At 37.6% G+C, this 27,101-nt stretch overlaps 1 protein-coding gene across 7 annotated transcripts in view; it reads left to right on the forward strand.

Moving 5' to 3' along the window:
- The window catches only part of LOC113231982, a 141,758-nt gene that overhangs the window by 79,532 nt on the left and 35,125 nt on the right, over positions 1–27,101 (forward strand). For 6 of the 7 annotated variants that reach the window (XM_026466596.1, XM_026466595.1, XM_026466591.1 and 3 more), the window contains 10 exons: positions 2,970–3,009; positions 3,528–3,689; positions 4,728–5,017; positions 6,658–6,824; positions 7,299–7,501; positions 8,723–9,047; positions 9,419–9,576; positions 12,255–12,368; positions 13,865–14,000; positions 17,225–17,425. In XM_026466596.1, coding sequence (XP_026322381.1) covers positions 2,970–3,009; positions 3,528–3,689; positions 4,728–5,017; positions 6,658–6,824; positions 7,299–7,501; positions 8,723–9,047; positions 9,419–9,576; positions 12,255–12,368; positions 13,865–14,000; positions 17,225–17,425 — 1,796 coding nt within the window. The remainder of the gene's footprint in view (positions 1–2,969; positions 3,010–3,527; positions 3,690–4,727; positions 5,018–6,657; positions 6,825–7,298; positions 7,502–8,722; positions 9,048–9,418; positions 9,577–12,254; positions 12,369–13,864; positions 14,001–17,224; positions 17,426–27,101) is intronic. The other variant, XM_026466592.1, reaches the window with a different exon arrangement.

A 27,101-nucleotide genomic window follows, 5' to 3' on the forward strand; every position in this document is an offset into this window, starting at 1 on the left:
AGACGGATTATTTTTTTCTACATAGAAAATGATGGGAACTATACTGTAAGTAACCCACGCACATTAGATTTTCGTATATTTTGAGATAAAAATTAAAATGTATATTTGTCCATACAAAATTTTTTTTTTCTCTGAAACTATCAACTTTTCAAGAAATCATACAAGAATAAAAGTTGTTAGGAATGTTATTATATATCACATAAAAAAAATTTGCTCGATACTCCACAAGCCATTCCTATGTCCAAGAATTATCAATTTGGGCCCACTGTGTGGCGTTCCGATATGACCCTTTGGGACCAATGCAATATCTGCGATATCATACTTCTTGGAATTACAAATAAAATTAAAAAATATTATTTCGCACGTTCGGTGTTCTCAGCCTAAAATCACCGTAGCCATTGTTTTTTCTCGCTTCTTACACCCAGTAACATTGAAATATGAATAATTTTAAGCTAAACTATCAATATGTCTAAATGGCATTAGAATAGACAAAGTAGTGTTCTAGTTATTATTTAGAGGATGGAAACGTTGTGAGTTGCGATTGTTTTTTTTACAATGTATTTGTATACGACTCCAGGTGCATATCCATTTTGAGGTAAAATATAGCGCCATCTAGTTGACGTGTTTGTTATCACTAGAAGCAGATTTGATAGAATCAATGTGTCAATGTAAAATAACGTTACAAAATAGCTATTTGGTAATCGTCGCGACATCTAGTGTACCAATAGGTACTAAATACCCGGCTACGCTATCTTGTATGACGATTAGCAGTCCTCTTGAGTTATTGGTCCATGATCTCGACTGAATCACTATAAAAACGCTGCAAAAGTCACTGTGTGTAACCGCTTTAAAGTGAAAAACTCAGTGTGTTTGAGTGTATGTAAGATCTTACGTAATACATTACAGAGATGATAAATACTTTATTAGCAAATTTAATAGCAAAAATTTCGAAAAAGTGAATTTCTAGGAAAAAGATCTGCTAAGTGCAAGTAGGTCTTTCGCTCAGTGCTCTCTGTAGCATATTTTTTGTTTGTAAAATAGTTTTTCTCATTTATTTATTTCATTGATAACACACTTGTGATATTTTAACGTACATTTTTATTCCAATTGTTGTCAGTTTAGATTTCGGGAAGGAATGAGGAGATTGCGATTACAATGTATTATATATTTTTTGTGCTCTACACAAGCTTTCCTTTAATATTCTTATATTTTTTTCTCTTCTTACTTTCGCACAAAAAACTAACATTCTAAGTCGAAAGTATTAATATATTAATTCTTAGTCGGATTCCGTGGCTTAGTTGATAGCGTCGTCTGGCGACGGTATGCAAGAAGACGTCGGTTCGAATCCGACAGGATCGAAGGAATTTTTTCTGAGTGTTCGATCTTTGTATTAATAATTATAACATTCTAAGTCGAAATTAAATTTTTGATACTGGGTAATTATTGTTTTCAGGTTAGTTTCCTTTACCAAATTTAGTGGCAATTTTTATTATTTCAGTGTCGAGTAAATTATCGTGCAATATTAAATAATATTTGTGGTTACTACACTCGAATATGAAATAATACTTCATGATAATATTTTTCAATATCTATTTAAATGATAGAAATTGGCTCCGGAGTTAGGTAGAGAAAATTAGCCTGAAATAAACTTTAGTTTTTTTATAATAACTAATTGACGGGACGAACTAGTGTGCGCCTAATGGCAAGCGATACGCCTGTCTATAACAATTGCAGTACCACTCAGAGCTTCAATTATAATGATCTGAGGGGCACTAACATTGCGCCCGTCACCCTGAGACATAAGTTGACAAGTGCGTTTAATTTCGCCAACACCCGTACCCTTCAAAACCGGAACGCAGTAATACTCACACTACTGCTTTTGTTTCGGTACACAGACCTTTCAGTATCCACTGATTCCATAAGTTTTCGTTTTATTTTTCAATGCTAACACTAAACATAATTGACCTAAGAATCATAAATTGAATGCATTTAAGTTATTCGTCGATAATTTGAATTTTACGAGGATTGTTATCTGAAGACGATTCGAAAGATAATTATAAAGTTAGCTCTTGCGTACAGCATTTCGCAACGTCTTAATTAAAACACTAACACTAATTATACGAACACTTTTCCTCCGTTCCACACCGAGACACGACGTGTGTGCACTAAAAACTTTTGTTTTAAAATCACAGTAAAGTATTAAAATCAAAGATGGATAAACTAGCAATTTTGTGATAAACAAAAGTGATTTCAATCTGGCGAATTAGAGTAAGTTAACGCGGTCGTGAGGAAAATTGGAAAAAAAAAACAAATAAAAAAACCATTACTTCACAATTAGACGAAGAGTCACTTGAATGATTTGATAAAATAAGTCTTAAGATAAAATCTTACAACCCAATCTCATGTGGAGAAAGTCGGTTATTTTTAAACTGTTAACTAACATCTTTAAACTGCGACATTTCGACATCGCGTATCGTATCGTAAAGGATTCTTTCGTTCTGAGCTATGTGCTTCGGATAGCGTCGATAATGGTCCGTGTTGTTGTTTTTAATTACTGTTTGAGTACGTTTGCCAATGGATATAGAGTAAACCAGTGATGAAAAATCTACTGCCACAAAAATACCGCTAAATGATAATAATCCACGGGGCACAAACATGCCATTCCTTATACATTTCTGAAATTAAAAAAAAAAATATTATATAATTTTAAAGTTGGTATTACGATTTTGTATGTAAAATAATTATCCCGCCTTTCAATTTGAAGTTGTACCTATTTTGAATTTCGAATTGAATTATAAATTTAAATTTGTGTTCTGAATTTCAAATTTAGACCAAAGCGGACTGCAAACTTCAGTTGTTTTCATAAATTAATCTTGTATTATACTATAAAAATTACACTATAAAAACGTTTTATTGAAATAATGTGTGAAAGTCAGGTGAAAGCGAGTAATTGGTGGCTTTCTTCCCAGGTGGTGAACAACACTAGGAAAGCTGACGGCTGGAGGGAAGGTAAGATAGTATTACGATATTATTATGTACGCTTGTATAGTTAATTTACTAATTAGGTAAGTGTAAAGAGGTGTAATGTTGCAGAGTGCGATTGCATAAGTTGTTAATATTGAATTGAAGATTCTAATTTGAATTACGTGGCTAAATAACGTACCTAGTAGTAACGCAAAATTAATAAGTCATTTGGAAAAAACTTCGAAAAATAAGCATCGATTATTCTCAACACCTTGTGAATAATTTATACTTATTAAATGTTTTTAAGTTATGGAAATTAATGCGTTCTGCCAGATGTGAAGCAATTTTTTAAATATTTTCAAGCATTCATATGCTCTTCAATGCGTAGCAAGTTAGGTAGTAGCATGGATCGTAAAAAGAGTATTGCACTAAAAATAAATGTGCGTTGCGGCGTGGAAGAAGAAGTAGAAGAAGACGTATGATCATATCTAGCTTTACTATGTCAAGGGTACAAATTAAAATGTAAGTAAATTAATTGTCCTAACGATCCTAATTTGTTCCAGGAGCAGGGTCAGCAGTATCTACCGACTCTGGTGTGTGGACAGGGGCGGAGGCGGATGGATCTCCGCGCTCGCGCCGGCGCCCGCGCAACCTCGAGATGGTGATGCGCGATTCGCACAGCTTCCACCTGCGAGAGCTGCTCGTGGCCGACCTTGATATCATGGGTAAAGGGAAATTTAACTAAGAGATACGTTGATCACTATAATAAAAGTTTTATCACAGTCACCATTGATTAGCAGCATTATGGAATGTAGTGTTTTTGAATGAATTAATTAAATACTCTTTATCACACATTAAAAATTACAATGACAACACAAAACAGTAATGTAAGTATCACAGAGTAAGCTAATATATAATAATAGACGGCCTTATTGGTAAGTAGCAATTTCTTCCAGACAACCTTAGGATAGAAATTTAAGCACCGGAAAAGGCGCATGCAACCAAAGAATATTTTCTAATTGAACTGTTTGCAATAATCTCAGTACATAGTACTAAAGAAACCGAACTCAAAAGTACGTGGAATTACGTCTATTTGCCAAGTTTTATTGAAATATCCCCTAGTTCGCCACTATACAGGACTTGACACAGGAGATATAAAGTATATAGAGAGAGAAAAACGAATTGGAGAATAGCAAAATTAACCATTAAAATAATTGCTCCTTATAGTAAAAATTAGGCGCTATTTATAAAAATGAATCTTCAACAGCCAACCTTAGAGGTGGATGATTTTCTTCAAAATGAAATGGTACCACTATGAAAGTACCCCTCTTTCCAACAAAAAGGAATCATGAAAATCTGTTCACATATACCGAAGTTTACGCGTAACATACATACAAAAAAAAACAGTCGAATTGAGAACCTACTTCTTTTTTTGAAATCGGTTATAAGCACACTAATCATTAATAAAATAAATATATAAATAATAATAATAAATACATGCATTATTAGAATGTCATGTTGATAATAATATATAATAATAAGATGAACTTGTATACTTTTGTAAAACTACAATAAATAATAACTAGCACTTACAATAATAATAATAATAAATAAACGTAAGAAGATTACAACACGGTTTTCTTTTTTTTTCAATCTGTTTTTCTTTCTCCTATGGTGAAAATGACGTACCGAGTAGAGATTTAGTATAATATTTTAGTTTTTCAATTATGTAATAAAAATAAACCAATTCATTAACATTACAGATGATGCAGTAGTAACCGGTCACGCAGTGATTCCTCTTCCTAAACTTCCTAGCTCCTTCGACGAGCAGGATTCTCCTGAAGATGACTTCCCCACCCCCGCTCCCACCTACAGATCACCGTCCCCTATCCTACCAAAGCCTACTCCAACTCCCGTGGATCGCCAGTCTCCCATGTCGACTCTAGAGAGATACCGCACAAGGACTAGGCCTAGCCGCATCCAAAATCTAGACTATAAGGACGAGGAGAAATTTGTTTTGGATCGAGCACAACCTGAGATGTTGAATAAGCAGGTAAATTATATATATTTTGAATACAGGTTTACCTAAACCATAAATATTCGAAAATGTTTAGCTAAGTTTCACATAAAAATTAAGTTTCACTTATCAATAACCTAGCACAAAACTTTGGGACCTAGATCAAGCAGACATAGATATGGAATATTTATTTTTCACTTGTTATGCTCTAAAAGTACGTCATTATAGGTTTACGTAGCGGGAGTAAAGTGCATCCTTTTTAGTACAAGGAGTAAAAAGTACCTAATTATTTTAATATACTTCGAGTGAACAAACTCAAACAGTCAGTTGTACGCTCGGAACTAACTCCGTGCCTTTCCCGCATAGACGGTGGCGCCATATTATTTTCCCGCCTTAGTGCGTTTGTCGTATCTGTGTTTGGTTGGAAAAAAAAATACCGCGAAAACTTCAGAATCTTGGTTCGTAATTTTGTTGTAGAGCGAAAACGATTGAAATTTTTTTTTTCGAGATCGAAGTGAAAAGCTATGATTTTACCTTGGGAGTAAGTGTGGTCACACGCGGCAATTTTTAGTAGCGATGCATCGATGCATTCGCGCGTTAGTATCAATGCAAACGTGTGTTTGCATCAATGCAATCGCCTATAAATTGCAAGTGTAGCGATGCAATCGCACGTTTGTATCGATGCAGTCGCGCGTTTGCTTCGCTGCTTAAAGTCGCACGTGTGTGTAAAGGTAGACTATTAGCTACTGCATTGCGTTTGCATCGCGTTTGCATCGCTGCTAAAAGTAGCCGTGTGTAACCGCTCTTAAAGCGAATATAAACCCTAACCTAACCTAACCGCCACGGATATACATTGACTCGTTTTAGTCCCTCGTTAAAATTTATACTATTACTGAATATCATGTTATGTAATTTACAAAAAAAAGTCATTAAAAACCAAAACAACAATCTGCAACAAGCACATAGAAAAAATTGGTAAGGTCCCATGGTTTGTTACGTGACTTAGTTGCCACAGCGTTTAGCACGGTTTGCTGGAAGACGCTGGTACGAATCCAGAGACATAGCCGCTCACGAAAGAATACGTGCTCAAGATTCGGACGATGGAAGATGGACGAAAGCCGTTACTGAATGGTGACCAAGAGACGTAAAAAGACCAAAAGGTAGACCACCAACCCGATGGATTGATGACATCAGGACCATAGTTGGGAACCACTGGACACGACTCGCAAGGGACTGGAAAGAACGGAGCAACGGAGAGGAGGCCTATACTCAGCAGTGGGTGCAAGCAGGCTGAAATTATGAATGATGGTTAATACAAAGATGGAACACTTACAAAAAAATCCTTCGAGCTGGTTGGATTAGAACCAACGCCTTCTAGCAAACTTCTAGCGGACGTACCACGATTTTTTTATGTGCTTGTTGTATTTATAGATCTTTTTTAATGAATAATTTTTTGCCGTAGCGCCACTTCGAGAAATCTATTTCTTTATTATAAAAAATATTCCAAAAAATTATTTTTTTATTATGGAAATACGATTTAGCCGTTAAATGCATAAGCAAACTACCCATCAGGACACCCGGCCGTTACCGACCGCCGTTGCCCTTACGCAAAAAGAATCCATAAGTCTTAAATCAACATGTCGACTTTGCTAATGGCTCAATTTCCTTATTTCCAGAACTCGTTCATAAAATCTCCACCTGGCGTGGCATCACCAAACACAGTCAACTCAAGCAAGGAGTCCAGCCCATCGTGCAAGAGCGAAGAGAGCCATTTTGCCAGCGGCGCCTGGCAGAGCCACGCAGCGGGTGAGGCGATGGCTACCAGGTACACCTACAAACGCATGTATGTGGACTTTCTTTTTTAAGTAGTTTGCTTTTGTCTAAATGATGAATGTATGCATGTGCTCGTAAAGTTTTGTTACAATAAGGGGTTTTCTATCAAGTGCTTTTTTGCAAGTTATTTTTCTGACTGTCAAAATCTACCCGATTTTGACAGTCAGAAAAATAAACAACAGATTTAACAAAAGCAGCCAGAACATCATGGCCGCTATGAACTGTCAAAATTTACCCGCGCTTAATGGAAAACCCTTATTTTAACGTCGTTTGTATTTCACGTTTATAATCCTAGCAAAATCTAATTCGTTGATGAAAAAATTTATAGTTCCCTTTTTTACAATTTTTTGCAGGCATAAACTAAATTTGATTATAATAGTAACATAATTCCAAAGTGATGCGCTATGTATGATGGCGCCTGAACTTTGGATACCTGTTTCTTATCACAGTGTTCATGTAATCATATTTACCATTTTTTCATTAGATCTCAAGACGACGTATCCATCGCACTAAGCGTTTCGAGTTGCGAAGATGAGAAGTCCAAACTGGAGATAAAGGAGGCTCAGAAGCTTCAAGAAATGCCCAGGAAGACAATCGTGATCACGGATGAGCCATCTGTGCCCCACCCACTTCTCATGAAGTCTATTACTTTGAGCCAACATGACTCATTACGTGGCACTATGATGGGTAAGTTACAAATCAAGGTAAAACAAAAAGAGAACTAGCGTGACAAAGGCTTGAACCTAAAAATAAAAACCACAAATCAATAAATCGTCACACCATAGGTACCATTATCCGATTAGGTCTTTCAGGTTGCTAACTTGAATAAAAACTCCAGCAAAACTGCCAAAAAATATTTGCTAGTATATTTTAAAACAGTTACACGCTCCATGATCACGGGTTGACTAACCAGGGGCAGAAACCTGTAGCCAGTGATAATCGATATTATCATAGTTACTTACTTAGAATAATAACGCATAGAATGATAGTTTCATATCAAACGAACTGTCACAAATGAGGCAAAAATCAAATTCATGTAGGCTAGTTTTAGTAGTAGGTTAATTTTCGGTTTTAGTGAATATTTATATAAAAATACAAGTTGAAACGCGTTACTTCCTTGTGGAATGTGATGTTAGTATCTATTTTATGTTTGTCTGACGTATTTTTACACTCATTTACCGCACATTTCGTCATTTTTCGAGCACTGAAGGCCAGCACGCTCGTGTAGGCCCATTGGGCGCGCTTCAATTTGCCTCACTTAGTGTGTGCGGACTAGGTTTCTATGCGTTAATATTCTAAGATTACTTACATATTCTTTTTAAAAGGTACAGTCTAGTTTCCTTGGCTTGGGAAGGAGGAAATCTTCATGGATTATATTCATTCATAGCTCCGGACCAAATGATATGTGCGACTTCACGAGGATGTAATCTCAGTGACGGCTAAAACCTCTTCCACTATTAGTTACACTGCTTTTGTTGTTGCAGCTCCCTTAAATCTGTTAGTTATTTTCTGCCATTTGTTAGTTATTTTTTGCCATTACTTTATAATTTTCATCTTATCGTATCGATGGCAAACACTATAATGCGTGCCAGTATTAGCCGATTGTTTCTCAGAGTTCACCAGGTGCGCAGGACAGGAATGGTAGGTCGTACGGGGTGGATCCTTTTCACGCGCCTATTTTTTTGAGCTATAGTCTTCATCATCATCATCATCTCAGCCCGTTAACACCCACTACTGGGTCTAGGCCTCCTCTTTTACACGCTATAGTCTTATCGGTGCAATAAATGCTATCGTGTCCTTTTTGAATCCGTCTCCTTAATCTTCTTGTACAGCGTCACTAGTGTTATACCAGCTAAACGAATAGGGTTTTACTTCATAAAGGCATCTAATTTTCTTATATTTCTCTAGGATCAATGTCGAGCTCAAACTATAGCACCACGAGTACGTGCACTAATCAAAGCGGTGACCATCACAACTTCACGCTGACGCTTGAGGAGTCCAAGTTCGACATGTCAGCACTCGAGACTTCCACCCACAGTCTTCTAGATGATGAAACCTCGCCAGCTGACAGTCTAATTTCTTCGACCAGTACAAGTGATTCGAACAATGATCTGCACGTGGAAAGGGATCCGACGGTATCGAGTTCAGCGTACCAGACGGCGAATACAAAGACTAGATCGCTTGAGCAGGAGGAGGTGGATGGAGTTGCGCTACAACCTGTTAAGGAAGACAAGTAAGTAAATACTGTTTTTTTTCTGGTATTCAAAATAGGAGGCAGGCAATCGGTTTTCCTTACAGAAAGCGATTTTTTTTTAACTTTATTTCGCGTTACAGAGCTTCGATCGTAAGACCTGAAGTTTACTGCTTTGAGTCTCCCTATACCGTTTAATACGGCTAACATATACAGACCTTACACTTGAGAATATTTCTTATGGCCAATCATAATATCCTTGACCCGTAGCTGTTATCTCTGCCGAGATCTGCGAGACGCTTTCGATACTCTGCTATAGATTTATAGTATCTTTATTGAGGTACTAATAAAGCCAAATGTTAAGTGCTTATCCTTAATTCCTTACTTACCTTTAATGATGTATATCTCAACAGTGAAACCCGCAGCCCAGAAGGCAGTGGCGAAGGCAGCAAGAATCGTACCCCGGACTCACCTGGCACTCCCACTCATGCATCAGGGGAGCTCTCCCTGTCCGATGGACGTGATTTCTTCGACGATGAGATCGCTGACCAGCCGGCCCTGCTCTTCCGAAGTAAGTTGTCTGCATTATATTAGAGTAGCCAAGTATACGAGTATATACCTAGGCTTGGTTGCCGTAGGCCTCTTCAAAAATGTGGATTACCCGCCATACCTGCTAGATAAGTAAACAATGTTATATTATACGTAGGTTATTAGTCCTTAAGACGTCTAAGCCATACTGCCAGATCTTAGATATTACTTTGCAATAATTTTATTGAATGGCAAATTGCCAGATCTTGACTTAACTTGTGTTGGTTGTAGCGTAAGAATGTCCTTTTTATGTTGTAAGTCCGACTTTTTATGGGGATTTAAATGGGGATGAAATTTTGGCAACAACTTAAGATGTCCTCTAATGAAGGCGGGATAGCCTGATATTCTTTCAAGAGCCGGTTAGTACTCGGAGTAGTCGCTGAACGTGGAAAGAAAATGTGTTCTAACATTACACCTAACCGGTCAATAGTGAAAACTAAAATCAAATAATCATTTATTCCATAGGTCAAATTTTTACACTTGAAAACGTCATTTTTTAAGCTACTACTCGTTCACTACGCTGACCTCCCTGAGAAGAACAAGCAAGAAACTGTATAATAGTTATTTTTGATATAAATGCGGAAAGTTAGTCATTATTCACGAGTCTCGAGGCTTCTAGGCGCGAGACAAGTGAAAATGACAAATCCGCACGTATATCAAACGACGTTTTTTAATATATTTGCGAAAAAACTACATTGAAAGTAAAATAAAACAGTATTTAAAAAAAACTAATTTTCTGCTAGTAAATTAAAATAATGAAATACAACCACTGCAACCATTATTTAAAAGTCTATGGAAATATAGTTCTAACGTGCTGTTTTTGTTTATTTTCTGTAATATCGGTCTGTAACCACTTTTCTTATTATGAAGTCCTGGTACTTTTGTTTAAACTTCTTTAGGAACCCGTGCACGGTAGTGAGATACAATTTATCTGTAATACATAAAACAAATATACACATAAAAATCTCGCCTGTTACCCATTCAGGGGTAGGCAGAGACCTCCACTCGATACGTTCATTATATGTATAGTATTTGTAAATAAATATAAGTTTTAATGACGAATGACTTACGTCACAAAGCACATAAATATTAAATAAATATACAACTTCTTTAGTTTTGTGCTTAAGATTTGAAACAACAATAAATTAAAAAAAAAATGGAAAAGTAAAAAGCACTAGTGCGAAAATTCCAACTTTCGGCACGATTTGTAGAGCGAAAAATGCCACGTTTTGAGCAACTGTATTAAAAAATACATTTTGAATCATATTTGTGTAGAATCTAGACTCACGTTGTCTTTCCATACATCTTTCTTTATCACTTTCTTTATGACTTTTCAATTAAAACACTTTTAATGTAAGTTTTAAACTTAGGAAATGGTAAACTTAATATATGCTCCGGAATCTTATTGTAAAAACGTATACAGTTCCCATAAAAGAATCGTTTACCTTTGTTAAACGAAAACGTGGTACCATGAGTTTGAACTTAGTTCTAATGTTAAATAATAATTAGTGACGTTAGCTAACTTCAGACTACGAACAGTGTTACTATTTTCAATCATCATTTCGTATCAAATCATCAGTGAACAAAACGAAACTTCAGTGCCCTATTTCAGAGAACGTTATTCGGGGTCTTTATTAAAAATGTGAAATTTGGATAAAGAAAACATTTTGTAACTATATAATAACTGACCTTTCCAACTTTAATGATGGTATTAACATTCTTTAAGCTTGATGTTCAACGCTTTACTTAATATCTCGAATTACACTTTTATACATTACAAACACTTATCAGCTACAAATGACCTCCGTGAGCGGTACAGGGTTGGAAATGACCTTGTTAAGGGTATTTTTTGGCATATGTAGAGTGAGTGCCTATTTAAATGTCGAAGTAAGAAGTGACTTTAGCTTTTACCTTACCTATTTCTGCTGCCAAGCAGTAATATGAGCGTTACTGCGTTCCAATTTGGAAGAGTAAGATTGCTGGTGAAATTGCAGGCACATGGGACTTGTCAACTTATGTCTCAGGGTCACGGGCACAGTGGCAGTACCCCTCAGATCAGACAGGCGTGTCGCTTACCATCAGGCACGACTTATTCGTCCCGTTGGCCAGACCTTCGAGTATATAACCAGAGATAGAGACGAAATAAGGGCAGTCCATCCCTGGCAAGTCATTAGGCAAATGGGCCTTATGTCACTTTTAAATATCAACCCTCGTTAGCGCTGAAATCACAAATTAGCTGAAACGGTACAGCGCCGACAACTGACCTGTGTGTAAGTCTTCGTTTAGTCCAAAAATATTCTGTATTTATTGTAACAAAGATAATATCTCTAACAATGGGGGCTATTCCATTAGACTGTGTGGGGAAAACAGTAAAACATCTAATTACGAAAGAAACAGAGTCACATTTCATCGGTAATTTAATATTAAATTATGTAATTTTTCTCAAAGCTCAAGTTAAGCTTGTCGATTTGAAGTGAAACAATTGACGATACCAGTCAATTGTTTCGAATTCGTACTGGCCAATCGGAGAGCAGTTGTCACCGTAATGATATGGCCGAATAGTTTTCAAACTAATTAAATGACATTTTGTCTCTATTTCTGGTTATATCGATGATTGGTGTTAATTGTTCATAGCTAAGTTACCTACACTTTTTATCACAGAAAATACTGAAGGCAACCTATCCAGCAAGGGAGTGGAAACCGAAGCTAGCAAGTTACTGAGGAGGTCCAGGGAACGTATCACGTCTAGTCCATTGGTGCAGAGGAATCGCAAATGTAAGTACCAAATCCTAATAAACAATATGAATAAGTAACTTGTAATACTTAAACGAATTAATCCTAATAATTATACGTGTACAAGAGAATAAGTACGTGTGTACTATGTGACGGGACGAACAAGTGCGCCTGGTGGTAAGCGACACGCCTGTCCATAACAGTTTTATCGTGTCAAACCAAAACACTGTAAGATCATTACAACAAGTATCTTTTGGCTGTTATCAAGGAAAAAGAAATTTAGTCGATATTCAATAGAAATAGCTTATTTTGAAAAGTGAAATTATTATTATAATAGTAGCTGTATTATTATTATATATTATTATAATAGCTGGAAATACTTATTTAATATCGTACGTACAAATCAAAGCAAAAACTAAAAATTATTTCCCAAAATACTGTTTTTGATTTTACAGTGTCTTTTTTTTAATTTTTTTGTTTGACTGCCTCCGTGGCCGAACGGTTACCATGCCGGACTGCCATGCAGAGGTCTTGGGTTCGATTCCCAGGCCGGGAGAAATATGTGTATGGCCTACATTTATTTCTATCGTGAGTTTGGGTGTAATTCGTGGTTGTCTATGTGTGTGTCCATGGCACCCGCGACACAGGGTTTCCCTAGTGCGGGGCTATATTGATTGTGTGCGTTATTATTATTATTATAAAAAAAAAGTGTATAGATTTTACAAGGTATACTTGCAGTATAATCAGATCCTTAAATCGTAAAGTTTTGTGGGGCACTGCCACTGCGCTCCGTACCCTGAGACACAACTTGACAATAGGGACTTATCAAATGTGCCTGTAATTTAACCAGCACCCTTACCCTTCAAAACCGAACTGTAATGCTCACATTGCTTGTTGGCGGCAGAAGTAGGTAAAGTACTTCCCTGGACGAACTCTTTCACAAGGAGCTTTACTGCTATTAAAAAATAATGTTGCTCACATTATTGCGTTCCGGTTTTGAAGGGTAAGGGTGCTGGTGAAATTACAGGCACTTGGGACTTGTGGGATGGGACTTGTCAGCGTATGTCACATGGTGACGGATGCAGCGGCAGTGCTCTTAAAATCTTTGCGATTTAAAGCTCTGAATGGCATTGCAACTGTTATGGATAGGCGTGTCGCTTACCACCAGGCGTGCAGGCGCACGAATTGTTCGTCCCGTCACTGTACATTACAAAAAAAAACTTTTATTGAAATTTTCATGGGCCAAGTTTTATCGAAATCGATTTACGAAAAATGGGTGATATTCACTAAACTGGATTCATCCCCTAATTTGACACCCTTAAAGGTGAAATACCTTCAAATTTAAGACCACTACTGAGGTACCCCTTTTTCAACAAAAAAGTGATCGTCGAAATCAGTTCATAAACGTCGGAGTAACAGACACACAAAAAAATATAGCCGAATTGAGGACCTCCTCCTTTTTTAAATCGGTTAAAACAAGGATTCAGCTTTATTTTTGTAACGATTCTACTGTGAAACGTGAACCATTTGTCGAACAGTACTTGGGCGCGGCGGTACAGAGCGGACCCCCTCATTGGACACGCTGTCAAGCCTGGCCTCCGACGACCTGATGATGGATAATGACTTGGCACGCTCTATCACCAGTCTACAAAGCGTCGACGACTACATTGAAAGGTAAGAACAATATCGAGCACTTGTCATATTTCTCGTACATCACTGTAAACAATATCACCTTCCTTCCATCCGTCAAATTCAAACACGATGTTGTTCATCAAACTCTTTGATAAAGAAGACCATAGAGTTTGGATTTGTTGGGTCAATTTGGGTGTAATTTGTGGTTGACTATTTGTGTGTCCATGGCACCCGCGATACAGGGCTTAAAAAAGAATAAATTATTATTTTTTTAAATTTTCGAATATTCTATACATGACCCGTATAGCATGTTCGAAAATTAAAAAATAGATGCACGGCAAATATTACATATTTAATATTTAATTACCGATGAAATGTGATTCCGTTTGTTTTGTAATTAGATGTTTTGCTGTTTTTTCCCACACCACTGAATGGAACAGTGTCGAAGATATTATCTTTATTACAATAAATATAGAATATTTTTGGAATATACGGAGACGTAAACACAGGTTAGTTGTTGGCGCTGTACTATTTCAGCTTTCTAATTTGCGATTTCAGCGCAAACGAGGGTTGATATTTAAAAGTGATATAACGCCCGTTTGCCTGATGAGTTGTCAGGGATGGTCCTGATTTCGTATCTACTTCTGGTTATATACTCAACGACTGTACGAGTACTATACTAATTTTTACATAGTTTTGTTGGTTTTTCCATACAAACCTTCATCCCTTATTCCACCCAGTTTTATATTTATTTTTGTGACAAAACGTAGCCTATTCTCTTCTCCTAAGATCCAATTCATCTCTATACCAAAATTCATCACAATTGATTCAGCGCTTTAGGTATGAAAATGTAACAGACAGACAGAGTTACTTTCGCATTTATAATATTCGTTTGGATTGTTTCCATGACACTACTTCCTCGCTTGGAGGACAAAAAATCTTTGGGAGTACAACTAGAGCTTTCTAGTTGTACTCCCAAAGATTTTTTGTTGGATCAATTTCGTTATAAAGGTGCGTTATAATAATAATAATGTGCCAGATAATCACACCAATTTCATCATCGTCAACCCATTTATACGTCTCACTGCTGGATCTCCTATCAGGCGATTCACACGTTTTCCGAGGGTTGTGAACTTTCTTCGACGCGCAGTCTTCATCACGATGTTTTTCTTCACCGAAAAGCTCATGATGAATTTCAAATTATATTTCACACGTAAATTCCGCGAAAGTGAGAGATGTGAGCCGGGTTCGAACCCATGACCCTCTCCTATGCTTGATAGGCGGTAGGTCACCGTTGCTACTACGAGTTTTAAATCATATCATACGAATTATCTGCTCTCAAACCAAACAATTCTATAGTTGTGTTGTAAGTACCAGTGCAACGGAATTCACTCTGAGATACTACACAGGCTACCCAGACAAGCAGCTTGATTTTGATTGCCTCTCCCGATCGGAAACTGCGTTTTTTCCGAGTCGAAGCGCATAATTACGAGTCACAACTGGCCGATTAGAAACTTTTGACATTTCTAATCGAAACAATAGTTGATTTAACTCACAAATTAGAAAGATATAGTAGGAATCAGGTTCATCTTCTCGCTCGGAAACCCATCTGATTTCGAGACTACCCGATCGGTTCGATTCCAATTTGAGTCAAAATTAGGACGCAGAACCAATTTACAAACATTCTTTTTCCAAATTGGTTCATTTAGCACCCACAGTGCAAACCGTTGGGCCATCGAGGTCTTCTTATTTGTCGTTTCGTCGCCACGTTGATTAGTAACTATTTATTAATTTTATTGTACCACAAAGCAAATTACAAATTTTCAGAAACAATTTAATATATTTGTGTACAAAGGCGAGCTTATCCCATAATGAGATTTCTTCCAACTAACCTTTGAAAATCTGAGAGGAAAATTGGTTTTTGGTGTGGCACTAAAAATAAATAAATAAATAAATTGACTGCTACTTACTATACTCAATAAGTACACAGATAAATGTATTATATCAAAATGTACATACGAATACATATATATTAAGTAATGTTGATACACTAATACATACAAAATCTATAGTAAAATGAATGCATAAAATAAAACTATAAATAAATATATAAAATGTAAATAAATATTTCATAAGCTCTAACATGTGGAGTCTGAACAATCCCAAACTTCAAAAGAGCACCATTGAAAACCCGAACCGAAGGCGACTGACTGACCTTGACCAGGAGAACTCTAGTCTGTCTTTTTTGAAGATGAAGTAAAATGACAGCTAGTGATTGTAGTCGATAAATATTAGTATATCGACTATCGGCGAATGTTGGTCACGCTTATTAAATAAATAGCCGAACTTGTTTCATGTGAATCACCATCAGCCCATTATATGTCCCACTGCTGGGCACAGGTTTATTTGAATTGTAATTTTTGAAAATCCATACATACATACACTAAATTTAGCAGTATGAGTATGAAAAATACAAATAGGAGACATATTTTGAAGTTTTTTATTTGAATTTCATATACATAATCAAATCGTTCTGTCATTTTTAAAATGTGTATGACTAAAAATTGATTTCGATACTTATAGACCAACTGTCAAAATAAGAATACAGAATGCAACAACGCAGTTAGTAATCATTAGAACGTCGTAACCCTCACAAGTCAGACACTTTGGCAAAATTTTACCTCCTTTCGCAATCTATCGATAAAACTGTCTGCGAGAACTACATGACTGGGATAGTGCCTCCGCGCAGACGGCCGCGCTTGCTGCAAAGGCCGTTTGTACGTACAATTCGCGCTGCGCACGCTCCCTCCGTGCGGGCGCTCACGCTCATCGGCGATATGCTTGCTGACCGCTATGACATAGATCTATTTGCCGATTCCTTTGGACAACTTCTTATGAAGGCAAACATATTTTTAAATGACTATTTTTTACTTATAGAACATTAGTTATTCAGTAGGTTAAAATTATGACATTTTAAAATTGTATTATAGTATTTTTAATTCATGTTGATTCTATTTGATTATTTTAATTTTAATTTTTTATTTTTTTTTATTATCAATGTAACCTAAGCTAGTGGGTGTATTGGATAAGCTCTGTAAACCCACTCGCCATACTGAATAAATGAATAAATGAATAAATGACTATTAAAAATTTTGCGAGAACTGGCAACCCTGCAAATGTCATTTTATTCCATCTTCAAAAAAGACAGACTATACTCACCAGTATTCAATTCTTGTAGCACAAGTTTTATACAGATGTAATTTCAGGCTGGACAGCTCGCTCCGCAGCGGTCTAAACTCCATGGACGAGCGTCAACTTCGCCAGGAGCTATCATCATCCCAAACCGCCGTGCGGCAATGGAGTCAGCTACTCGAGCAGAGCCACATGCTTGACCGCGAACTCGCCGCCATCGCACATGGGAAAACTGACACTCTGGCTGCTAGCACCACCAGCCTTACCAGTCTAGGGTGAGTTTTAGAACTAAGATAGACGCGATATTAATCCAAGAATCCATAATTAATGACTACTATGAGTATATATTTTAGATTCTCGCATTTACAATGACCTAAAAGTTTAACCTTCTACCGAGAGGCGGTATTCCCCGAGAATACCACAACCTCTGCCGACGTCAAGAACTTTTTGTTATACAATTCCGGTCGAATATTTAGCTTAGCATACACATGGTATTAAGTTGATTAAATTACACTTACCAACAACTTTGATGCGAGGACACCACTGTAATCGCAACAAAAAATCAGGAACGTGACGCGTCTCGCTTATGCACGGACCGCCCGATGCCCATATTATGGCGGTACTTCACATGGCTACTCTTGTATTCGCTACTGGGTGTTTGATGTACTTGGAAAAATATTTTTTTTTTATATAATATCAAGTGACGTGACGAGCTAGTCGCGCGCCTGATGGTAAGCTACACGCCTGTCCATAACAGTTGCAGTGCCACTCAGCTCTTTAAATCCCGCTGGGGCGCATTGCCACTGCGCCTGTCACCGTGAGACATAAGTTGACAAGTCCCGCATGCCTGTAATTTCACCAGCACCCTTACCCTTTAAAAGCGGAACACAGTAAATGCTGACATTACTGCTTGGCGGCAGAAATAGATAAGGTGGCAGTACTTCCTTGGACGAACTCTTCCACAAGAAGATTTACTGCTACTATTTGACGTACAGGTAAACTTGCACACACTGACAAATATGAACGTTACACATGGAGCCAAATAAGAAGTTAAAATAAGGAATATGACCGTAGTGTGGACGGTTTACTTGCTTATTTGACTATTTGGCTCTTTTGATGTGTGTCGAGAAACCGACCAGCGCGCGATAACGCAAGTTTAGTGTTTGCTGTATTTGTCGAATTGGCGAACAAGGCAAATACTTGGTCACACATGCTATCTACACATGATGATTGTGTGCCAAATATATGAAATACGCAAATACAAATAGTCACGTGAAGTGCCATCACAAGGAACAATTTTTTTGTAAGTTAATACGTGTAACAAAAACGTGTTACCATATTAATTGTACAAACAGTGTTCAAAATCATCAAGATATTTTATTCTTTTTCATATTATCATGATATGTATCAGCATGGAGAATTATCACTAAGAACCCTGAGGGCGCGTTCCCATTATGTCGTGACGACAGATAGTCGTGCAGTTAAAACTGTCGTGGCTTTCACACGTAGACCAACACGATTAACCGTAATTGACGACTTTTTTGACGATACAACGACAGACTATCGTGACAATGGGAAGAGCTAGAACGACAATCGTCAGACGATAAATAAATCGTCACGATAAAAATGCGACATCAAGCTTCAAATAATTCTGTTGTGCAAACGACAAGGCGGCTGCCGTGAACCAATAAATTGTCGTCACGATCTAGTGGGAACAGCTAGACACGAGAGTCGTTGTTCAACGATAAAATAAACGTCCGACACAGTCACGACAGAGTCGTGAAATGGGAACAGACGCGATAATTGTCGAACGATAAATAAAACGTTATGACATAATGGGAACGCGCTCTTACTACAAGAGACTAATTAGCGCGAGTTGAGGAGGCGAAAGGGATATATCAGAAATGTAACGGATAGAAGATTATAGTGGCTACGTACGAGTACCACAATGGGAGACAGGCGTGAGTTTGAAGTGTTTACCTTTAATAAGAATGTTATTTGCGAAAATAAATTTGATTCACCGCACACAGTTTATATAATTAACCTAATTTGTTTTAGCGATACGCGACTTTGAATGGTATTAACACTAATCATTCCTATCGACTCGTGTCGAATGCCCCAGCCATTCGGTCGGGTGCACAAGTCGAATGATTATTGTGTCGGAGCTACTCCTAACTCCACCAGATCATTCACCATGTCCATATCAAAATATTCCTGTCCCCATCACGTTTACGGAATTTACCACATGTTAGAGAGGGCTAGATGATGACGAGTGTCGTTATGCTCTATGGAATCTATGGATTAGTAATGCATGATCATTCAGATCACTCGAATACGAAAATTAATAGGTTACTAATTTGTCATTCGAATGACTGGGTTAGTAATTACGAACGAGTCGAATATCGAAATCATTCGCAATTCTCGAAATAATATCACACAATCTAATAACACGACCGAGCCAGTTACACACACAAACGCAGCCAAACTAACGCCGACGAATTTTAGCAATGTACGGGAAAACGACATAGTTTATGTTATATTGCATTAAAACATGTTTTGTATGATTTTTATGTATATAAATAAATTTTATGTGTATAAATATATATAAATAAATAAATAACAAAAAAATAATAATAATATGTCTTTGTCTAAGGCTTATTATTGTGACCATTTACGCGTCTACTCTCGATCTCCGTCCGAAACAATTACTGTCAAATAAGTAATATTCGACAAAATTAAAAAGACAAGTATGCAGTATGAAGCTTCATTTGCATCACGCGTCTTTTCATTTGGTCAAGTATTGCTTATTTGGCAGTAATTTATATAAAAATTATTGTTTCGGACGGAGATCGAGAGTAGACCCCCAAATGCGAGTATCATTTCTTGATGCACAGACCACTGCTTCTACTCATACGGATTAATACTTTAACTTGTAGTACCCTTCTAAAATCACAAAAAATCATCTGTAGGTAGACAATAGAGCCTGTTCCTTGATCAAAATAAAACGATAACATAGATTTATATCCTGCCTACACGTGCGTGCGTGTGTGCGCAACATTCACCTCTATCGTGAAATTTGTGTATGCATATTTATGTAATTTATTTAGCTTCAGCTTCCACTTTTTCGTTACCTTCTTTTGAATTATCAGCAATACGTATGAAACACTATTGCGTTACAAATTTCAAATGCTTTTTTATTCTTGGAAAGGCATCGTGTACGTCGAATGTTTAATTAAAAAGTTATATGATTGCACATATTCTACTTAATACAGGTCTAGAAAGTGTCAAACAGTACAACAAAAACTTAAAAGATTATATTTGATAAATGTATTACGTTTTGTAAAAAGTCTTGGAACTGAAGTTGTTGTTTATGATGTTAGTAATATAGTTCAGCTAAGTTTTAAGTATTTTAAAAATAACCTTGTTTATAGGGTGCTTAAGTTTCCGTACATATTATCTTACGTGATTATAGGACCTGCAAAGAGCCCGAAACATCGGTTTCTTTGCAAAAACATATACTCATTTAGATTCGAAAAAAATAGTTTCATTTGAAATAAAGTTGCAGTACGTCTTTAATAAGGCAAATTAGATTACTTAATTAAAAACGAAAATACTTCGAATGCTCCGCGCTACGCTAGTAAAGATTGTTAGTAACGTTGAACAAGGTGTACCTATAAAATAGAAACACGTTGTTAAACTGATATTGATTATTACTGAGCCTCATGTGAATGAGAGCAGCGAAAACAACACGGTATTGTTTATAAACAACTTAATGTAGGTAACGTAACTTTTAAAGTTGGGTAACTCCATACAAATATTGCAGCGCTTGTGTGTGCACGTCTTCGTCGAGCGACTTGTACGGACGCACACATTCGCAAAATCTCGCAATGCACTTGCGTTTCGTAGCGTAGTAGAGATAGTACGACAGGGCGCGACTTGCGCGAGATCGACATAAGCGCGAACTACTGATATTTTTCCTTTTTTTTATATAAAAAATAAGTGCGCATTTAACCTCCATCTCACCTGATGAAAAGTGACCATGGGATCGATGTAGCATGCACACCTAAATAATGCCCATTCACTCTCGCCTTCAAAAGGTCCAAGTTATAGCGTTCGGGGACAAGTCTGCAGGCAGGGAATTCCACTCTCTAGCCGCTCGCCATATAAATGTGGAAGCGAAACACTTCGTGCGAATCCAGGGAATATCCACAACATAGGTATGGAACCCCAGCACACGTCTAGTCCCCCGATGATGGAAAGTGGAAGGTGGAAACAAATTATGCAATTCCATCGCACACTCTCCATGATATATCCTGTAAAATACCGATAAGCGGCAACTGTACGGCGGTATTCAAGGCTCTGTTGCTTCGCCTCTACTAATTCCGAGTCACGTACAAGCCTCTTAGCACGCTTGTCTATTGAATTCAAGGTGGCCAGTTAGTATTTAGCAGAGCCTTTGTGCTTAGTACAGCTGAAGCAACTGTCCCGGTGTGAAGTAACGCCTCACCTTGGAAAGGATGCCAAGCTTCCTGGCTGCATTTTTTGGCCATGTATTCAATTTATCTGCCGAAATTTAGATTCGACGACAGGTCCATTCCAAGTCGATGAAGACGGTCGGCTATCGGTATGGTTTTATCACGAAACGTCGGAGTTAAGTGAAAGTGACTCCATTTAGTGGAGAAAAGATACGCCTGCGTTCTGGTAGCACTAAATTTGACAAGATTGTCATCTCCCCAAACGGAGACTGCCTTAATGTGTCAGATTCAGCCGACTAACCATGAGACATCTCCTTAGCGATCTCGCGCTTTATGTCGCTCTTGCGCAAGTCGCGCCCTGTCGTGCTAGCCCTAAATGTCGTCGCTGAGTGACATTGAATAGAGAAATGAAGCGTTCGCATGTTTATGCGAATTAGTACATCCGTACACGGCGCGCGGCGTGCCTGCACTCATACAAGCTGCGCTGCTACGTCTATTTATTTTATAATAAATAAAACCAAGTATCAATCAGGTTACAAATACCCATAAATACGTACCTTAAAGACTAACATACATAATAGTATAATAAAACACTAATTATTTACATATATTGTCTGCGACGTGTGACGTAACGTGGCTATCCGGTAGCCGGTCTCGGAAACATCGGTACATTCGGCCAAAACTCCTCCTTTACGAAGGTTGACATATGTTGAGTTGGTACCACCACAAACGAATTACAATTCACATTGTGGCGGGACCCCAATTACTCGACCCTCAAGGTAGCATTGGGTTTCACCCGTGTACACTCCACATTATCCGCAGACTTTGTGGAGTAATGAAGCCGTGTCACGTATAACATTATCGCTGGACGCAGTAAATGATAAGGGCCAATCGCTAATCGAGGCGGTGCCTAGTGGCACCGTATGTTTTCCGTTCCACCAACAATGCTATTAAATAGTTCATAAAATAAACAATACGAAAGTCGAATACCAAACATTTCCCGAACAACACCCAAACAAAAGATTGCAACATTTTTCAACCTATATTTATGCCCTATTTGCGGTTGTTCGGTGAAACTATGATCATTAAAAGCATTGTTTATTACTGATAGACAATTGAACAAAAGAAATGCCATATCGACAGATAATAAAACCACAATAGGAGATGCCGTGATGAGAAATTCCGGTTAAACGTACACACGTGCAAACATTAGACAATAATGATGAGTAAAGAAAATTATATAGTATTCAACCAGGTACTGAACTTTCAAGTCGAAATAAGAACCAAGGGCATTCCATTTGTCTACAGTACTTTTGATTGATAAAATAGTGTGTTTATTTTAGAACTTGTGGATTTAACAAGAAAATGATTTGCACTACGATTTATGAAAATACACACAAAAACACATTATTCACTAACCGGTAAGTTGTGTTAAAATTTCATTAATTCGTAGCGTATTAATTTGACGATTTCAAGTGTGGTTTGTGTGAGTTAATATGTCAGACAGCCACACTAATTTCCTGGTCTCAATCTAGGGAATTCCCTGTAGTATAAGTGCCACAGCCAATTTAGAAAAGGTCATTGGCGTTGTAATTCTTCACAACACACCCTTGCTCATAGGGCTTTATCGTAGGTCAATGCCCCGATTGCTTTTATACATATATTGAAACTGTCGATTGAAAATGAGTTTTACAAGGAAGTCTATATTTGTATTAAAAGAGTAATTACCTAAAATTGATCTGTATTTGTAATTATATTTTTTGGTATGTCTATGTACATTTTGGGAAACTGTAGGTAAGTGCTTAGTGTCTTGTAAATAAATAAATAAATTTTAACTACCTACCGGGAATCGAACCCGCAACCTCTTCAGCCTGCGCCTACAGAGCAAACTGTTGGCCCACCGTGGTCGTGAAATATATATTATATTGATTTTTAATAGAATCTGTGTATTGCATAATATAATACGACCTGAAACCTTTTCTGTCTTTTCTAAAAAGATTACTGCCGCACAGTGTGGACTGGTGGTGAATAATACGTATACAATATACCTTAGTAGAAAACATGCCACAACAATGCCATCGCGGGTTAAGGGCCTTCAAGAGTGCCCTTGGCATGCCCTTTTCTCCGGTAACGCAATCAAGGCCAACTGCTTAACATTATTGTAAGAACGATATAAAGTAGCACAACTGCTTAAAGCTTTACAGCTCGTTGTGAAAGAGTTCGTCCAGTACTGTCACCTAACCTATTTCTGCCACCAAGCAATAAAGTGCGCATTACTGCGTTCCGGTTTTGAACGAAAGGAAACCTGAATGATACCCTATATAGATATGATAAGCCCGTACAAAATAATTATTACGTATCTTTATACGAGCTGGTAATACGGCACTATGTGTTTTTTTTATGACACCAAGTGACAGGACGAACAAGTCGTGTGTCATAGCAATTGCAGTGTCACTCAAAGTTTTAAATTATAATATTCATTCATTTTTTTGCCACTGCGCCCGTGACACTGAGACATAAGTTTTCAAGTACCATGTGCCTGTAATTACACCGTACCCTTACCCGGAACGAAAATGCTCATATTACCGTTTCGCGACAGAAATAGTTAGGCTCAACTCACACTGGCGCAGAGTCGAAGCGACGAGTCGCGTCCTGTTTTTCAAATACAACGCCTAGCGACTCGCGCCGACGCGCGACGAACCTTCGCGTTAGTGCGCCCCGATCACAGTGTGGTCGGCGTTTGACGCCTCACTGCGCCCAAGTACCGCGCGTCGACGCGCGACTTCATATTTGCATAACACAAATTTGTACCTTAATATATAATAATAATAATATATAATAACGCACACACTCAACATAGCCCCGCACTAGGGAAACCCTGTGTCGCGGGTGCCATGGACTCACACATAGACAACCACAAATTACACCCAAACTCACGAGAGAAATAAATGTAGGTCATACAAATATTTCTCCAGGCCCGGGAATCGAACCTAGGACCTCTGCGTGGCAGTTCGGCATGGTAACTATTCGGCCACGGAGGCAGTTTAATAATGGGAGAGTTAGAGTCTACTGGTCAAAGTCAAAGAATCGTTTATTCCAAATGTAAAATAAAATTACACTTGAAAACGTCACATTTAATAATTTTCAAATAAACTTAAATGCTACGGAATACACTTTGAATCAAATTTGTGTGGAATCTGGAGCCATGTCGTCTTTTCATACATGTTTACTAACACGTAGTCTTCAATTTTGTAATATGACTTTTCAATAAAAATATTTTAATGTAGTTTTTAAACTTAGGAAATGATAATCTTAATATATGCATTACAACGATACCGTTACTTTTTGCCCTCTTTACCCCACGTCTTCTGTATATCACAATGGCGTCTAACAGTACGAGAATCTAGGTACGCCTGCAATGCAAATTTCGCGGTATGCACAATTTAACTGTCTGCACCGGTTGACAATCATAAATCAATTATACCCGGTTGGCATCCGTGACTTGAGCGTACTAACTACTTCCCTTCCATAATTGACCTTACCGTTTTACCCGGATTTAAGTACAACGTAATGTTGAACACTCGAAATTACCTTAAAACACTTAAGTGCTCGCATTTGCGTTAATCTACGTTGCGTTATTTAAAATTAACTTCACCACCTTTTGAGGTCGACAGATCAATCAAAAATGGGTACTATGTAGCTTAATACCAAGGACATTGTATTGTTTCTGTTTATCTCAGATTACGTTACTTCCTTTCTAAAAATAACCAAAGAAACCTCATGTCTAATGGATTACCAGTACTCGTGCTACGATACGTTCACTGGTGTATGGAGTCGTTGTATAACTGTACTGGGCATTAACAACATCCTCTCGAATATGCTTATACTTAATTATTTTTTTGCAAGATTGACGGAACGTACAAGTCTGCACATGGTGGTAAGCGACAAGCCTGTCCATAGTAGCTGCAGTAGCTAAATCGTAAAGATCTGAGAGGTACTGCCACTGCGCCTGTCACTCTGAGATATTTGTTGACAAGTCCCACGTGCTTGTATTTTCACCAGCAACTTTAACCCCTCAAAACCGGAATGCAATAACGCAGTGCTCATATAACTTCTTGGTGGCAGAAATACGTAACTGTACTTCCCTGGAACTGCTACCAATCACTTCGTGATCATACTGAGTGAATAACTCAATCAAATATATTCTCTGTAGGAGTAATTAACAAGCAAGTCATTTTATTCGACAATTAACGGGCGTAAAATAGAAACAAAGGCAAAGCACCGTTCGAGTCCCAATTATGAGATTAATTGTGGTTGCTGGAGCGATGTGACGATGGCCTCCATATATGTTCACGCCGTGTGCCGTGCCACGACAATAGCTATCTCAACAATAGGAACCGTTTCCTAGCATCTTGGAACGAGGCCGAGCTAACCTTGGGGTAGGTGAATTTGTCTAATATTGAGTTCAATAGAAAAATGAACTTGCCATGTAATCGCAAAACAAGAAAGAAGGTCAAAATTTAATATTTAGAGAAATATTATGCAAGTAGTATTTTCTCTCATATTTTTGCGTTTTTTCTGAAAAATATTTTAAAAAATCCTTTATCAGTGTCTAATTATGCAATTTAAAAAATAGTGTATGTATGACCAAAAATTGTAAACAAGTTTTTTCTAAAAATTACATTATACCACATTAAATCGCAGCTTATTTTAAAAGAATTTGTAACAAAGAAATATTCAAACACCACTCGTTCAAAATAGTTTCACAACACCTACAGATCGTCAAATAAAATTACTATATTAAGCAAGTGGTTTCGGGTTTAGGGCAGCAATTTTCAAGGTAGATTTTACGGTGAGCTTTGTGTCGAAAGGTCCTTGCTCTGAAGTAATCAGATAAACCGAGCGGGGTGGTGCGGAGCGGGCAGCTGGCATGGGCTTCTGATCTGCCGCGTGCGACGGATGTTAGTCGAGAACCCGGCGCGCGCGCGGTTATACGTAGTTGCACGACCACAACACGTGCTGATCCCACATTATCGACATTCCATTTCCGATACGATCACGCGAGGTCATCGATCTCCCAAAATTTGAACCCTGCAATCGACGGTGTCATCCGCATCCATTCGAAACAAGCGTAATTGTGTTCTTTCGATGTTCAACTGTTTAAGTTTATCAATAAAAACCGTTTGCGTAACATAAATTGCCTGAAAAAGATTTACAGTAATTGAATTATGAGTTTAAACACTGCGCAGTATGGTGACCTAGTGGCTGTGTTTAACGACCCGGGAGTCTAAACATATAAAGTTAAATATTGTGATAGGATTTCGATCGTCGTTGGTTGAGCTAATTTAACTGTTAATTATGTTTATGCGATCGCCAATGACTTTGTTAACAGGGACTTAATTTCATTCATTTTGTGCACGGGATAAAAGCGATTATTAAACATTTAGTAGGATAGATAACCTTTATATTAAAAGTT

The sequence above is a fragment of the Hyposmocoma kahamanoa genome, unplaced genomic scaffold (genome assembly GCF_003589595.1).
Source record: "Hyposmocoma kahamanoa isolate Upper Pololo Valley unplaced genomic scaffold, ASM358959v1 66, whole genome shotgun sequence".
NCBI classification, from domain to species: domain Eukaryota; kingdom Metazoa; phylum Arthropoda; class Insecta; order Lepidoptera; family Cosmopterigidae; genus Hyposmocoma; species Hyposmocoma kahamanoa.